At 35.2% G+C, this 18,217-nt stretch overlaps 1 protein-coding gene and 1 long non-coding RNA gene across 2 annotated transcripts in view; both read left to right on the top strand.

Moving 5' to 3' along the window:
* Window positions 1-9,106, top strand: part of LOC126751756 (uncharacterized) — a 130,612-nt gene extending 121,506 nt beyond the window's left edge. Inside the window, exon 3 of the long non-coding RNA XR_007665920.1 lies at window positions 7,909-9,106. This is a non-coding gene — a long non-coding RNA (uncharacterized LOC126751756). The remainder of the gene's footprint in view (window positions 1-7,908) is intronic.
* Window positions 9,107-10,264: 1,158 nt separating this feature from the next.
* On the top strand, window positions 10,265-16,668 carry LOC126759835 (uncharacterized). The gene has a single exon (XM_050474990.1). It carries the CDS (start codon window positions 13,096-13,098, stop codon window positions 15,649-15,651), a length of 2,556 nt encoding a protein of 851 aa, XP_050330947.1. The 5' UTR covers window positions 10,265-13,095; the 3' UTR covers window positions 15,652-16,668.
* The last annotated feature ends 1,549 nt before the right edge of the window (window positions 16,669-18,217 follow it).

The following is an 18,217-nucleotide window of genomic DNA, read 5'->3' as shown; positions in this document are numbered from 1 at the left end:
CCTGAAACACTATCCAGCATTATGATTTGAGGTAACATTTTTTTTGCAAATAGCCAATACCTAGTCACTGAGCTGATTAGACTAACGTAAATGAATAAATGTTTGATTTGTAACACTGCAAAAGGGATCTTCCAAGGAGCTTCGGAACACATCCGATCCAAATATGCAACTACCCGCTGATTGGCGACACCTTCACAGGATTCTAGAAACTTATTCCTTTAGAATATATGCTTTGACAACGATATCAGTTCGTGGTTTGCATGACCTATCAGCTTTTAGGGAAACTTTGAGTTCTCATACCTACTATATACATACATACATGTACATATGTATATGAAAGTTTAAGGAACTCTTCGTACTGCCGCTACATTTAGAAACTAAAACATAATATAATCAATGCTGGGTAACAAAGGCTAGTTAGTGTCGAGGCAAGAGTAAGTTAATATTATTAGAAGGTTTCTTCTGCTGAAAAAGCGGGGTTTTTGAACGGAAACTGCCCAGTAAACTACAAATTATGACGGACACCAATTGTCAAAGTTGTCTAGCGGACTTCAATGTGGAAACATATCGACTGTACCTTCTCAACAGTTTATCTGATCTGTCTGCTAGTTTGAGGTTGAAACATTTTGAATGACATATGTTTGGTGAAACGGTTGTATAGTCTATCAGCAATGTACGGCTCAACAGGTTTGTGCTAGGCTCTAAGGGCTATGTTGATAGCATCATTCTTGTTGCATACCTAGTAGTTTTAGCATCACACGGGAACGGTGTTTTAACTCTCGAAGTGGTTTCTTCGTGAAATCTGCCACGGGAATCAGTTACGGGACTTAATTTTATCTATCGCAGGAGATCTATTAAAGATTTCGGATTGGAGTTTACATACTTTCAGACATACATATATATGCCTACTTTAAAAACCAAGTCACAGCGAAAAATTTCTAATATTTCATTCACCTTCATCTGTAAACAATATTAAGTTTCCTTACAGACTTGAGCAAGAGGTGAATAATTGAAAGCTCTGAGTCTGGGTAAACGAGAAAACAGTAATGCATATTTATACTGCTATGAATCTTTTTGTACTAAAAATGGAGCTTGCGACGCACTTACTTATGCAACAACACGCGGCTTTCATTATGGACTTAGTATAACAATTTTAAAACGCTTATAATTCTAAATTCTTTTCTTCGCCATATAAGACCTGCTTCGGATTGAGCACAAATCAATCGCCTGTCTGTCACATAGACAATTATATCGCAGAAATTATCACAACATGCGCAGTTTTGCTTTTCAAATTAGTTAGATATTTTATCAGAATCTTATACAACATATTTTCGCTGGCAATAAAACTAACAGCGAACTTATTATAAAGAGTCACGTTGCATACAAATCGTAAATTTACTTAGCCCAATTAAGAGGCGAGAAACTGGGAACAACTACTTATTTAGATTTTCAGAAATTATTATTTATAATTAAATCGAGTTTCTTTTTACATAAGTACCGTTGCATGCGAATCACTCGTGTCGTTCACTCGTGCGCTGCTGTTTGACAGCTACATAACTGTGCCTACATGTTGAATGGCTATAAGCATGTAATGTGTTGATAATTGGTTTTAGGGCTTTAGCCACAAACTAGACCTATAATTTATAAGACCTACGACTTGAGTCGGGTATTCACATGGCATTTGGAGCAGGTGACATTCATAGATATGAATATGCATAAAGATGCTCGTGTTTTGCTCATGTGCCATTACGCTAAAGCCTAGCTTCAAACTGAAAATACGGCACATGGCATGCAACGAAAATCCATCACGTTCGTAGTAAACAGTGCGCCGCCAAACTGAAAGTTGTAGAGATTTCCTAATATTTTCTATAATTCGCTATAATGTAATGAATTAAAAATAAAACAAAGTTGCCACCTGTTAAGTTTTTTGTTCAACAAATAATTTATTAAAAAAACAGCACCAAATTAAATGTTAAATAATATACAAGAGTTTAAAAATAAAACAAAGTTACCACCTGTTAAATTTTTTGAAAGAAAAAAATTTATTGTTTAAAAAAACGGCACCAAATACAAAACTTTAATAAAGTTCTTAATTAAATACACTTTTGAAGAAGATTGACAACTGTTAATAAATAAAAGAGATTAAAAATAAAACAAAGTTGCCACCTCTTTGTTTTTTAGATGTAAAATTAATTTATTACAAAAAACAGCATCAAATTAAAACGTTTAATAAAGTTTTTAATTGAAACAACTTTTTTTGGAAGGCTGCCACCTGTTAGATTTTTTGACGTAGAGATATTTTATTATTAAAAAACAGTACCCAATTAAAATGTTTAATAAAGCTTTTAATTGAATTAAATTATTTTAAGAAAAAATAAAATAAAACAATGTTGCCACCTGTTAGGTTTTTTTACGTAAAAATAATTTATTATTAAAAAACAGCACCAAATTTAAGAGTTTAATAAACTTCTCAATCGAGTAGAATTTTTTTAGAAGGTTGCCACCTGTTTATTAATTTATTATAATTTTTTTTTAAATTTAAAAACAGCACCAGATTAAAGTGTTTAATAAAATTCCTAATTAAATATAATTTTTTTGAAGGTTGCCACCTGTTTATTAAGTTGTTACAATTTTTTCAAAAAACCTATATTTTGGTTACTAAAATAGCAAATTGTAAAAAATACGCAAAAGTCTAACCATTATGTGATACCAGCTATTTGAATATTTGAAAAGCCACCCTTTATTTTGAGAAGAGTTGAAATCATATTCGTTTTGCTGCTCTTTCAGAACTTTGGTTCTAATTACAGCACTTCGTGATAAATATTTTAAGAAGCAAGCTTTATAATTAATTTTTTGGTTTGTGTTAATGTTTCAACAGAAAAGGGTTGCCACCTATTATATTTTTAAATATTAAATATTATATTATTTTTTATTATAGTTATATGATTGCATTATAATTTTTATTGAATGAAAATTTAATTAGATAAAAACAGGTGGCAACTCTGCTAAAGTAATTTGAATTGAAAATATTCTTGAGGCACTTTTACTTTGTCATTATTAGGTTCTTTCATCTTATTCAATACTCTTAACGTAATTTAAGAAAAAAATTCATGCAGGTGGCAACGCTTAAAATTTTTTTAAGCTATAAATATTCCTAACTTCTTTAGTTTTTATTATTTTCGTATCTTACAAATTTTTGTACAAAAAAAATTTCAAACAGGTGGCATCCTTCTAACGTTACTGGTTTCTAACAAAAAAATGGAGTCTTTATGATCCTCTCTTGTTACCATAATTAATAGCTTTTTATCGCGACCTTCGTTGTTGACTAGTCATCATACCGTTTAAACACTTGAACTTTGCACCGACCTCTATGAACTTTTTAAAATCTCGTGATTGACGTACATAAGTATGTATACCGCGCATGTATATTTTACAACTTACCCATACAGCCATTAAGCTTTGTGAACAAATATTAATTTATAATTATGAATATCTGTTTATTAATTACAAGTATATTAAAAGCCAATTAGCTCGATTAAGCTTGGCCACGTGCTGCTTATTGGCGAGCCATTATAAAGCTATCTGTGCTCTATGTGTGGTAGATGTGCGACAATTTCGCCTAGGTTAACGCTCCTATTGGCGAATTTTAATTAAAATACCATATATTTTCGAAAACTCTTTGATTTCATTAAAAAAAAATTGATAAATTTCGAATTATTTATTTAGCGTTGTTAAAGGCAGTGAAAGCCCGGGTCATCGTAGGACAAATATTACTTACAAATGTTCACAATTCGATTTAATTATGTAAGGTATCTTTAAACATGGCGTAATCATATGATATTAATCTTTTTTTTTTTAAATAGCATAAGTCGACTTTATTTAAAAAGTAATATACACATTAATCTAAAAAAAACTTATTCGAGACTCGACATTGTTTTCTAACACAAATAATGCCAATGAGTCGGAGGCTTAGGATTTTAATAAAGAAGTGTTAAAAATTTGTATAAAAACCCAAAAATGAACTACTCAAGCTTAAATCGACTTATGCCATTTTTAAATTTATTATCACAGATGTAAATTATTTCGAAGCCGAAAAAGTTGATTTAAAATCACACAAAAAATAATACTTACATACATACATACACACATATACATATATACATATACCATATAAATACATACGTACATATATGTATATGTGTATGGAAATATGATAAAACAGCATAAGTCAGCATTATTCTGATCAAAGTATTTGAGACTCGACTCAGTTCTCTATATAAAATCTATGAATTCGTATTATGCTAAAATTCAGATAAGGAATGGAACCAGCATTTTACTAGATATCAATATATCCACCACAACAAATTCGACTTATGCCACTCTAAGTTACTGCCCTAGATATTATGGTAAAATTATGGGCGTCTAATATGGAAAAATTAAAATTTGTATAGGAAACCTTTATCAGCTGCCACAACGGTTTGGTTTATACCACAAAATTTCCGCATAAATAATTTTCTGTTATGACAATATTGTTGCCATGAGTCACAGTAGTTGTTAGTTACAAACTAATATTATACTCATCATGTCTAATTTTGGTTTTCCATATTAATTGAATTGATAAAAAAACCACATAATATGTACGTATGTTGCATAATGCTGCTAACTTTGTATACATCTATATGTATATGTATGTATAATACCCATATACTTGTATATGTTTATATACATGTGTGTTGCTATGTGCACAGTTTGGTTTTAACTTGTCAAATATTTGACATTTTATCATAAATTCGCATACTTTTCCCCCTCTATGCATGCTTCTTCTTACATAGATAAGCATGTTTGTACATATGACCCGCCAGACAGATTTTCAGGGACCCTTCGGCCATCTGCTTAATAACTGCACTAATATTTATGTCAAGTTATGTAAACAAATCGACCAGTCATCGATCATCCTATATGTGTATGTTATTGACAGTATTTATATTAAATGATTAAATTGGTTAGTTAAGGGTCGGTAGGAAAAATTATAGAGAGGGGAAAATCTGACGGGTGATTTTGTGAGACCTCAAAAATATTGAGTTTTATTCTTTTTCGTATTTAACTAGCAAGCATCTGAAATTTGTTTGACAAAATATCCTATAAGGTACGAGCCAACACTGCAGTAAAATGAACTGGCTATAAGCTGCCACAGGACTAATATTAATTTTTCTAGGCGATTGAAATTGTTTTCTACGATTTTTTTATATTTTTGTTTTTCTCTACACAGTAATTTTATAGTTAGTTATATTTCTGACAAAAATTAGATGTCTTCGGTTGCCGTATGAATAACTTTTTCTGCGATTTTTTCGTCTAAAAGAAATTAGTATTTTTGATAGAGCGATATTTTACCAGCTGCCAATAGTTAGATTACGGTCAAAATGTAACAGTCTTAAACTAGTTAAAAGTTGCTAAATGAATAATTTTTCGATTTTTACATCAAATATTTTATTCTGCACACAAATTTTGACAGCATTTTTGACAGAACGATATCTTAACAGCTTTCAAAATGTAGATGACTTAGGCTCGTTCAATGTTGTCAAACGAGACCCTATTAAAATCGTGAAAGAAACCCACTTTTGTATAAAAAATCGGTAGGAAAAAAAATATCAAAGTATTAACGTCATAAATGCCGAAAAAGAAAAATTGTTTTATACATAAGATGGAATATGTGATATTGCCATAGATCACATTTGGACAGCTATAATTGTAGACAAGTCGTTTGTGTAGCAAAAGCCACTTAATCGTTGAACTAAATAATGGGTTGTCAAAAAAGTTTTATTGAATTTTTTTATTGAAATTGAAATGAATTTTTGATGACTCTTGCCCAGCTCTTGACCGATGCTACGGCTGCTACTATGCCGCTCTCTTTCGACCAATTCAGCGATTTTATCGCAATTTTCGACGACAGGCCTTCCGGAGCGTGGCGCATCTTCGACCACCTCTACACCAGAACGAAAACGTTGAAACCATCGTTGTGCAGTGGAAATGGAAACTGTATCGGGTCCATAAACTGCACAAATTTTATTGGCGGCTTGAGATGCATTTTTGCCTTTATCGTAGTAGTACTGTAAAATATGCCGTATTTTTCTCTTTATTTTGCTCCATGTTTGCGACACTATAACTCACGAACGACTTAAAAGAAACGACAATCAATCAAACACGTGTTAGCGCGTGAAATGAGCTTTCCAAAAAGGTATAGCATGCCCGATGCGACGAATAAAACTAGAACTACGCGCTTTCAGCGCCAACTTGCGAAAATACCGCAAGACTTTTTTGACAACCGTTATACAAAACACTTCCAAAATGGATATAAAACTGCTGCTTTGGGGACTAGTCCATTTAAAATCGAATAGTTCTAGTTACAAAGCTCTCTATTCAGCCAGTTGGTGATAAGATGTCCGCCTTCAGTTGATATCTTTGGAGTACCTGTTAACTCAAACAACTTCACTTTATAGTCATCCAAAACTATTTTGTGAACTTTTTCGATGTTTTCGTTGGTAACAACCTCTTTTGGTTCATTTTCTAGGGGCAGTGTTCGGAAACTCGTTATCAAGCCAAGTATTTTGTCCCTTCAAAAAGTCATATTTTATCAACACTCGAAATTTATTTTCCTCCAATTTTTTCACAGTAACAAAAGTTGCATCACTCAAAATAATATAATTCACAAACTAATTATCCGACAGCTTTCAAATGTATACACGCGTTTTATGAAAGTTAGAACTAACTAAAAATCATATGGATTTAATTCTAGTAGCGTCATCTATGTGTAAGGCCGGGGATTTATCAATTGACCTGTTAGCATCCTCAATTGTTGAGGATCAAACGTCGAAAACTCTTTTGTTGCCACCCTTAAACGGAAATTTAGGAAACATTGAAGAAAGTTAGCTCAACAGACTCTTTCTGGTTTCTTCGTCTAGTCAAAGAGAGACTTAAATATGACACTTTCATAAGTTTACAACTCTTGGGGTGCAACGATTCTATATGTATTTTGCAAGATAAGAATTCTTGATGAAAATATGGGTCAAAAGGGTCTTGAAAACTTAGAAAGTATTAGAGCTGCTTCCACTATAAGTAAGTACATTCAAACTCAAATAATACGAGTAGACTCCATAGGTTCCCTTAGCTGCTTTTTCATAAAAGCTTACTATGTAGATATAGTAAATCATCTACTTCGCGTAAAGAGTTTTACTAGCTTTTCCTAAGAATTCGTCTCTGCTTTTTGGGTCCTATTGATTGAGGTTTACGATTGAGCGCACTTCAATTAATCGGTTTTGAGCTTTTCACGAAGTTAGCGATTTGTTGCAAGTAAATCGTAGTAGTTGAAGTGTTCGAAGACAATAACGAACGAAATATTTTTCCTACTGGGCTTATGAAGAGAATCACAAACAGCTTAGCAGCAGTGGAGGCGTTGCAACTAACTGATAACTGCAGAAAATATTCGTATTTTGATATTTACCAAAAATCAGTGATGATGATGAAGTTGTGGTCCGATCACGTGCTTAGCACGCGCCAACACAAGCAACATGGCTGGTGACCGCGTACACTGCACTTGTTTGTAAACAATAATGATTACAACAACAACATTGAAAAAATCAATATTGACTTTAAAGTGTTTACGAAGTGCGAATGCATTGACACAGCAGACGCGGCGCAGAGAAAATCCAAAACTGATAGGCAATTTTGTTTTGCATTTCAAAAATTATTTTCCTGGCAAATATTTGCACGGCATAAAGCCACAAAACTGCAGTATCAAACAAAAATAAAGTAAAAACAAAAACAAAGACTGCTGGTTGAGCAGAGATAATCGCATTTAATTGGCTTTTCTTGAATTTTCACTATTTCTCTTTTGTTTGCTACTCTTTGCAGATGACACCCCACCGAGGCGGCGCCTAAAAGCTGGGATTTTCAACGATGTCAAAAAATATGAAAACCAAAATGTTGAAGGCAAACAAGCGCGGATGAAATAATAGCTGAAACGCGTATTTACAAATTCAAAACAGTGCACGTAATAAAAACCGTTATTTTATGGGTTTATAAAGTGGGCCGAGGCTTAGCGGAACGTGAAGAGGAAAATCGCAAAGCTGAAAAATAAAAATAAAAAACTGTTGGTGCTCAAAAATCCAGTGAAACACAAGCAAATTGTTATTGTTGTTGCACTTGTTTTTGGTTATTTGGTTATTTTTTTCGCGGTGACTAGATGGAAACCAGATGCGACGCAGCGTACGCAGAATTTTGAAAGAACGTACGCGTAGGAGAAATTGACAAACGGAAGCACTTGAGTGCCGAAATTGTGTGGAAAAGAAACCAAAGCCGCCGCGGCAAACATCACTTTGTGAATGGCGTGCGGATAAACAAAGCGCAGATAAATAAATAAAGGCATTATATAAATGCAAAATTTAAGCGGCGTGGCAAGGGTGTGGCGGTGAACCAAAATAAATAGAGGCTATTATTCCAATTAAAAAGTGGAAAATAAAGTGAGGTGAAAAAGAAGTGAAACTAAATTGTTTTGAGAAGAAAATTGTTGCTGAAAAAATAAACTGAAATATAAATGCATGTTGTATATGTATGTGTGTACCTACATATATGTATACTATATAGGAGAAGTGTTAACAAAATTTTAAACAACAAAATTGTGCAAAATAAATGTAAAACAAGTTAAAAAACCGTGTGGAATAAAATTAAAATAAAGAATATAACCTAAAGACTTCAAAATAAATGAAACAAAACGTTGCAACCAAAAGTCTGTGCAAAAATTAATGAAAAAGCACTAAAAGAGGAATATAACTTGAAAAGCCGTGCAAAAAATAACAGAAAAATACTCAAAGAGAAACATAACCTAAAAAATCTGTTCAAAAATTACAGAAGAATACTAGAAGATGAACATAACCTAAAAACTACAATAAATAAAATATAGAATTTTTTTTCAAAATAATTACAACAAAATGTTACAGCAAAACACCTGTTCAAAACAAATACTGAAACACTAAAAGACAAACATAACCTAAAATAATAATTAAAAAAAATTGTTTATAACAAAAATTGAATGACGCCAAAAAATTAAAATATTACAACAACTATTGAACTGTGACCAAAACAAATTTGAATTATTAAAAAGTTTATAAAAAAGTGAAAAATAAATCAAATTATTGCAAAGACTAAAATTAAAATTACAGTTATAGATATAGATATAGTCGGGCAAGAAGGAGTCACAGAACTTAAAGCAAAAAAAATATCGAAAAGTGAAATAATAAAATTAATTTTTAAAGCAAAAAAATATCAAGCAGTGAAATAATAAAATTTTACTATAAAAAAATAAAATTTGTAATTTAAGTGGCAATAAAATTGCAAAAATTCACTGAAATTGAAAACTTATTAAAATTTTACTCCCAAAAAATTCAAATAAAAAATATATATTTAAAGAGCTAAATTTTTGGGTAAAAATAATAAAAATAAAAAATTTAATCAAATAATTAAAAATTGTGAAACATTTTTTTAAATTAATGTTGGAAAATTTCACCAAAGGCTTTATGTTGCAAAAAAAGCTATTAAATAAATTAAAAAAAAAATCAATTAAATATAAAAAAATATGTCAATAAACTTTAAGTTGGAAAAAAGTTCCAAAATTAGTAAAATTAATTTAATGAAATATTAAAAAACTCATAAAAAAACTTAATGTTAGCAAAAATTTAATTAAAAGCAAAGTTCAATAAAAAAATTATATAAGAAAATATTAAATTAAAAATAGTTGTGAAAGATAAACAATTTCAATATTAAAATAAAAAATAATTAATTTTAAAAAATTCTAAAAAATTTAATTTTTGTTTCAAAATAAGTGCAAATAAAAAGAAATATTTAACAAAATTTGATGAAGAAAAATAATAAAAAAAAATTGTGGAAAAAAATAAGACTTTAAAAGTTCAATAAATAAATTATATAAAATAATATTAAAATAAAAAAGTATTGAAACATAAATATTTTTAATATTATAATTAAAAAAAAATAATTTTAATTCTTATTACAAAATAACTGGAAATAAAAAAAATAACAATATTTCATATAAATAAAAAAATTGGAAAAAAGGACTTTCAATGTCCAATAAACAATTTTAGTTGAAAAAAAAATTTATATAAAATTTTAATTTTTATTAAAAAATAACTAAAAATTTTGTGTTATTGAACATTTGACTTTTTAATTTAAATTCAAAAAAAAATACATATAGTTTAAAATTTTGTGATAGCAAACGTTTAATACAAAGAAAAAAATAAATAAAGTTAATCTTCATACCAAAAACATATAAGCCAGCCCAAAAACATAACAAAAGAAAATAAACTAAAAACCGACGAGTAAGCATCACCATACTAACACCGCGCGCTTAAGCCCAACCACGTAACGATATTTTCCGTAAGCTAATTTTAAACGACCAAAAGCGCAGAAGAAAGAATAACGCAAAACAGTAGCAAAAAAACGACACTGACACCAGAAGAAGAAAAGACGCGCCCAGACAGAGGCTGAACACGCCAAAGAAGCATGATCGCCAATGTAAATTGAAGGCGCGCGCGCGACTTTTTCACCACTTCCACTGATATCTGCGTACGAAACTACACAATTAATCAATTTGTAATTTTACCGCATAAAAAAGTGGAAAAATTACAACAAATTCTAACGATACGCCGCCGCAATTAAAGCGTACACATGTCAATAGAGACGAAGCGGCAGCCAACAAGTCAAGCGGCAAGTGAGCGCAGCATACATTAAATGAGCGAGAGCAGATAACTCGTGCAGCGCGCGATACTTACAACAAAGTAGCCGACAAGCAACAGCAACAACAAACAAAATATATGATGACTTGTGGAAACACCAGTGGCTAGCTTGCAGGAATCAAAACATTCGTGTATGTGTGTATGCGCCAATATATGCTTAGCGCACTACCAAAAAAAAAAAGAAACCAAATCAACGGTGCGTCGACTCATCAGCACACACATACAAGCTATCGTGGGAATTTTTCAAGAATCACTGGACTTCGTCACATACGAGCGCCTTGTAGCATACTAAAGCGCTGCGTGATTGTGAGAGCGCGCGCATAAATTTTGAGCATCAAATGGCTGCTCAATGTGCTCAGCGCGCTCTGTGAAACGCAAAATCACGAAAAGTGCTGCGTAACAGCGCAGCAGTACGCTTTATAAAAGCGCTAGTGAGCGCAAGTGATACTGCGCTTTCTACCTGTTGGGCGCGAGTGCGAGCGCGATCAACGCCACACAGCCACCCACTTGTGCGCTCAGCTGTTTGCCAACGCTACGATCAATAGCGACGCATAGCGGCGCTCACGTTAAAAAATACGAACAACGCGCCGCTCGCAAACGCTTGTGTGCTGGGCAATTGGTTATATTACATGGCTAGCGCGCGGCGACCGCTCTACAGTTTTGCTTGAAACGTTTTGGAGTGCAGATCGTGGAAGTTGCCAAGTGAAGAAATTTGAAAACGGTCAAACGCGAAACATACGATTCGCTAAAGCAAAAAACAAATACAAGAAATTTTTTTTATATGTGCAACTGAATGCTGAGTAAATGTGTATGTATATAGTGTAAACGCTTAGCAGCGTTCAGTTGAAGCGTTAAATTTTACCAATAATCTTGCAAGTGTTACAATATAAAGCGCCAACTCATAAACGCCAGCTGCAAGTTGAGAAAAGTTTGCCAAGCAAAAGCCAACGAACAGCCAACTGGAATTGTGAAACAATGAATTTATATTTTCTTCAACAAAAAATTGCGTGAAATTGTGTTTAAAAAATTCGGCAATCTTGTGGCGTGTGTAGACAACACCACAAAAAAAGCAAGAAACAAACGCAAGCGCTCGCACTAACAATAAGCGCTGGCAAAGCGGCAGTAAGCAAAAAGCGCAAAGCAACCAGTAAACTGGTCATAAAGTGAACGCGCCTGTGAATTGTGCATAAATTTGAAAACAAGAAAACGGCAAAGCGCAAGAAAAACGTTTTTTAGTTAAATTTGTTTAAAATCCGCGCGAGCCAACAGTCCAAGTGAGGTTGAGTGTGGCGCGCAAAAAGTTGAAAAATAAACATAAAATATAAAAATAACAAAAAATATACATATATATGTATAGTTTTTATATATAAAGTTTAAAAGTTGTATAAATTTAAGTCACAGCGCACAAAGCAGACGCGTACGCGCGCTAGACAGTGAGGAACTTCAACACTAACGCGCGGCAGTGACTTCCAACTTGAAATAATAACTATACAAAAATAACTGCAAATCATACAAAAAAGTGTAGCAAGTGATTACAAGTGCTGAAAAAGTGTGCAATTAAAGCGCAAATCTCACACGCGCAGTCGCTAAGCAGAGCAGTCAGCCACAAAGGCCAAGCAAGCCTTTAACATATCACAAAAAAAAAACAAAAACGCAGTGACTAAGCGGAAAACAGCAAAGCAATAGTGTAGTTGTTGGCGCATGAAAACTTTCCGCTAAAAAAACAAGAAAAAAAAGAAAAGTGAAGAAAGTGTCACTCGACAGATAACGCAGTTCAAAGGGAGCGTCAAGGCGTGAAAAATCGCGAAGCTAAAACGCGCCGCGCGAAAATACAAAAACTAGCAGAAGAGTGCGATTATTTGAAACAAATAACAGTTAAACGTTTTTGCCTGTTACTCGTAATGTGCGACACGCCCCTGCGCGCCGTGCAAGCAAACGCTGACTAAGTGCCAGTAACAAAAACAGTTGAAAGTGAAAATTTGCAAGTGTGAACTAGCGCAGCGCGTAACATTTTAGAACGCCGCACGCGCGCGCACACGCTTAGTTTCTATAAACACTGTACATATTGTTGTTGTTAAAACGTGTACAAATGCCGCGTCAGCTGCCAACACACAACAGATTTACAACATTAAAGAAAATACAACAAAAGCAAAAACACTACAGAGCGTTAAAAAATAAAAGTGAACATTTTCTGTGCAGCTGAGTGCAAGTGTCCACAAGAAAACCGTTGATTTGTTAAATCGCACATCGCACAGCGCATGCTAAACGCTTACACCCGCCGCTACAACAAATAATGGCCATAGATTTTCTAATACTCGCGCTATTGCTGTTCTCGTTCGTCATCAATTTGCTGGCTTTGGGCGCATTCTGGGTGACGCCCGGTCTGCGCACCACTGCCAATCGTTTTACCATCAATTTGCTGGTGATCAATTTGATCGGCTGCCTCATACTGGCGCCCACACTATTCCTCAGTCAGGCAACGCGTCACGTCGCTAGCAAGGATGCCGGCGCCGTCGCTAATGCGTCCACATTGTCACTGGCCGCGACGGCGAGCGATGATCGCATCGAGATACTCGCCAAACCGGGTAATCGCCAGATGACCATCAAGCATAATGGCAAATTGGTGGAGCAGGAGGGCGTTATTGTGCGGCGTAATTTGACGAGCGCGCAGGACGCGCGCACCATTGAAACAATTTATAAGTGCAATTCTACATATTGTCAAGAGTTGACAATCGATGAAGGCACCGATACGATTGTTATCACCGAAATCGAGGAGGCGAATCATCATGCTGAGACAGTGAGTGCAGCGCCTATTGATGTCGTAGCAGCGCTGCTGCCGCGTCCACATATACGCTGCTGGTCCATCGATATGACGGCCGCTTTGGGCGCGCTTGGCGTGCTGCTTGTTGTCGGCGATACTTGGTGTGCCGTCACCGATCCGTTGCGCTATCATACGCGCATATCCAGTTTGAAAACGTGGATATTTATAGCGCTCACTTGGGTGGTGGGTTTGATGTTTGGCGCGCTATCTGCCTTTCGCGAAATCGATTTTACCACCAAAACTGTGCTGCACGAGCAGCAAGGATTTACGGAAATGAGTTTGAGCTCGGCGAATAGTATTTTTGGCATCAGCTTCGCCTGCGTTTACTTCGTCATCATCATATTGCTGCCGTTCGGCTTCGTGTGTGGCATGTATTGGCGCATATTCAGCGAAGCGCGTGAGAATGGCTTGCGCATGCGGCAGAATGGTTCATCGCCACTGTTGCAAAGCGCGCTCAATTTGACACATCATCAGCAGAGCTCATCGCTGCAGTATGCGAATATGTGCGCGCATCGCAACTCCGTTTCGTCGGCGTCATCGAATGGTGGTGGCAGCGCTTGTGAACGCGGCGGCCTGCAAATGCAGATTGATCATCGTAAAAGTTCGCCTGTGTGTGCGCGTCGCGACTCCGCCGCCAAAGTGCTGTTGCCCACCATCTCCGATGATGGTTTGTCAGATGAAGCGGCGCAACTCGAATCCGGTGATTACAACGCCGAACCATTGGTGCCACTCACACAGCAACCCAACTATGCGGATCGTAATCAAAATATTCTGTTGACGCTACAAGCTGCGAGCGGTGAAATCAAGCGCAATTATTCGGCGCGTCAGCTGCCCTTGCTCGGCACATCTTCGCAGGATTTGCTGGAAACGAACAGACTAGAAGGTGTGCGTCAAGTGCATTCCTCGCCCAATCTACACAAGTACACACAAGATTCGTTGGAGACCAGCTGTTCGCCGCACCTATTAGGGCATGCAGAGTTGCATCCACATGATGCCGCCACCAACAACACCACCACCGGTATACGCCAACAACATTTCGTGTCACCGAACGCGCACAATCGCCAGCACTCGCATGTGTTGCAAATACCTTGCCTGCCGCATAGCTCACCGAAAGCGCTTAGCTACATGTCAACGCTGCGCCATCGCCTGTCGAACGCCTCATCGCTCTTCAAATATCGCGAGGAGTCGCGCACAGTGCGCATCAGCATTTTAGTGATCATTATGTTCCTGGTTTCGTATTTGCCTTTCGGCTTCCTGGTCTTGCTGCAGAGTCGCCTGCCCAGCGCCAACTTTGAACATTCCACACAGCTTGCCATCTTCATGCTGCTGCTGGGCAATCTTACGTCACCCTTCATATTTGCCTATCGCAATAAGCGCGTGCGCCGCGGCGTTAAACGTCTCTTCGGTTTCGAAGTTAGCACGCGTGAGCGTTCGCTGCAGCGTCAGAGCAGTTCCAGCGGACGTGGTAGTGGCTTTCTCAATCGCCATTGCGCAGGCACGCGCAACGGCGCCAACATTCGACGCAACATCAGCAAAGTATCCACATATTCGTTGAACTCCTGTAAATTTCTAACACCACAGAATTCGCTCAGCAGCGCCGTTGTGCCGCCAGCAGCAGTAGCCGTCAACCGGCACAGCAGTCCCGCGCGCATACATGGCCTGCGCCCGAACAGCAGCTGCAGCACGATCATCAATTTCGGCGCGCCACCAGCTAAAGACCAGGCGCTGCCAACGTCACAGCATCAGCAGCAACAGCAAACAACAGCAGTAGAGGCTACACCAAAGACTGCAACCAAGTCATGTGACACACCTACCGCTCTCAAAGCCACATACATATTGAACATGAATGGCAATTCACCGAATGGCACCGCGCGCATTAGCGAAGCGCTGCCAGCGGCGAATGGCAAATTCACGCCAAAGCGCAGTCTATTTAAGATCTTCTTTCAAGGTTCGAAGAATCTGGGCTGCGCTGCAGCGCAATCATGCGCGCAAGGCAAAGATGCTGAAGTGGAACCAGCCGACGTATGAGCTGTGCAGCAGCAACACAGCCTTGGCAGAAGGCCTAGCGAAAGTCTAAGGTACAGCGTCGCCGACAGCGTATCAGCACAATTGCTTGTGTCAATCATCAGCTTAGCTATGCTATGTACCAAGCCGATATTGAGAGGCGCATACAGCGGTCTACGCAACGCAGACACGAATGTGCAGTCCATAAACGGCCGGCAGCTGACAAAGCAGTAAATCGAGTGCTACAGCAGTCCGCAAATGGACACCGACATTGTTGTCAACACAACGGCAGCAGCAGCAACAACAAATGACAGCGTAGCGGTAAGCGCACTGCAGTCAAACCAGCAGCAACCAGTCAGTATTAAGTATATACTTATACACACATACATATATATACATATGTTTTTTATGTGCTAATAGATTCTAAATATGCTAGCGTTAGTTTGAAAAAATTCTAACATGAAACCACGGGCTTTGTTAGTGGGCGTTTTAAGCTGCCGCGCGCGCTCTGAATTTATAGCAAGTTTGCATATATAGGTAGTTGTGTATGTGTCTAAAGTTTATATTATAGCAGTTTTTTTCTGAAATTAAAAACTTAAGAAGGCCAAAATATGAGCTTGAGCGCGAAAAGTGTGTTACAAATGTTCAATTTTGCCAATAAGAAAGTGAGCTTAAGCATATTAGACAATTTGAAATTGTGAAAAATAAAGAAATCACACAAAGCATGGAGGATTAGAAATTTGTAGCTAATTTTTGCCCAAATGTAACCGAATTGTATACAAATTATGGCTGATTCATGCACAAAATATATCTAAATTTTACCGAAATTGTATCTACTTGTAGTACTTTGTATCAAATTTTAATAAATTGTGCTAAAAATGTACCTACTTTGTACCTAAATCTGTTAATTGGCACAGAAATTGTATATATTTCGTACCGTATGGTGGGAATCAGTACCGAAGATGTTGCTATTAGTATCCAATATATTTTAATTTTCAACACATTTTTTCCTTAATTAAAATATACCAGAATTGTATCCAATTTGTATCCATTTCGTATCCAATTTATACCCAATTTGTATCGAAATTCGGTAAAAAAAAATTTATTTTCCTTATTTACATAAAAATTTAAAAATACATACTTAAAATGTGTGTTTGCATAATTTCACTCATTGCTTGTAACGCAAGTGTTTCTATGGCTACACAGAAAATAAAAGTCAAGCGCAAATTTTATTTTAAAACATAAGAAAGGCGTGAAATTAATTAATTTTTTTTGTTTACCTAGTGTATATGTTTTGACTTATTTGTACAAGTGAAAGTGACCTAGAAAATTGAAAAAATAAAATAAATTGCAAAAACATATACAAATATACATATATGCTTGTACATATGTATATGAGTATTAAAATCCATGCGAGCTAGAATTTATTTGTGTATGTAAATAAAGTCAAATTATATAAGTCGTTTTAAATGGCAAGAACTAAACTAAAGTCAATATACATATATTATTTAGCGAGAAGAGAAAAAGTTAACGACTAAGCTTTTAACTAGCAAAAATCTTTAGCAAAAATATTTAAAAAGCGGAAAAGTTAGAATATAATGCTAAGGTATGTGTTTCTAAATGTATATGCATGTATAAGTGAGACAATATATAGGTAAAAGTCTAGATTAACGGTAAATACAGCGTAAAACAAAGCATGTATAGACAGCAGAACATATTTACATGCATACTACTTATGTATATGTTTATATATGTACTTATACATATATACCAAATTTGCATGTTTTGCTCCACTGTAAATATTTAAGGTAGTGTATGTCTAGAAGAGAAGAAGAAAAGTAGTTCACGCTTCATTTCCAAATGATTAATTACAATAACTAAACGCTGTTAACGCTAACTTCAATTGAACTTTCCATTTAATGCAACAACAAAGCTTTAATTAAACTAGTAACATTCTAAAATTCGTAGCTAATTAATATACATTTATTGTATATGTGTATAAATAAATATTATATATGTACATAGAATTATATAGTATACAGGTGTACATAGAACGAACACACACACATGCATACAAGCAAGCAAAGAAACAAAGTAAACAGCACCGAAGTAGAGAACAGTACATTTTAAGTGTATAAATAAAACAACAAAATATATGAGAAAACATTTAATATATTTTTTCACGCCATATATTTACTCAAATCCATTAAAATTCTAATTTTGCTTGAAATGGAAATTTTTCCGGCATTTGAGTGGAATAGTATTAACGAAACACATTATTGATCAACTAAATTTAATCAAAAAAGCTAACAAACACAAACAGCAGAGCTTTAATTTGTAATAAGTTTTTGCTATAAATAATATTTTATATTTGCTAAAATTTTTGTTGTTTTTATTTTCACAAAAGACAATAACTTTTAATAATTTGTTTTGCTATAAATTGAAAAAATTTCCTTTTCATAAATTTTTACTACAATTTCTGCATTAATTCTTTAACTTCAACTTTTTAATCCGTTTTTTTAACTTTAACTTTTTCCTATAAATTTTCCTATAATTTTTGGTATAATATTTACTATAATTTTGACCATAA

The sequence above is a fragment of the Bactrocera neohumeralis genome, chromosome 2 (genome assembly GCF_024586455.1).
Source record: "Bactrocera neohumeralis isolate Rockhampton chromosome 2, APGP_CSIRO_Bneo_wtdbg2-racon-allhic-juicebox.fasta_v2, whole genome shotgun sequence".
Classification (NCBI taxonomy): domain Eukaryota; kingdom Metazoa; phylum Arthropoda; class Insecta; order Diptera; family Tephritidae; genus Bactrocera; species Bactrocera neohumeralis.
This window is presented reverse-complemented; position numbering and strand designations above follow the sequence as displayed.

What these genes read in the sequence shown, in the direction of transcription:
- LOC126759835 (XM_050474990.1), top strand. Translation starts at nt 13,096, where the DNA reads ATGGCCATAGATTTTCTAATACTCGCGCTATTGCTGTTCTCGTTCGTC.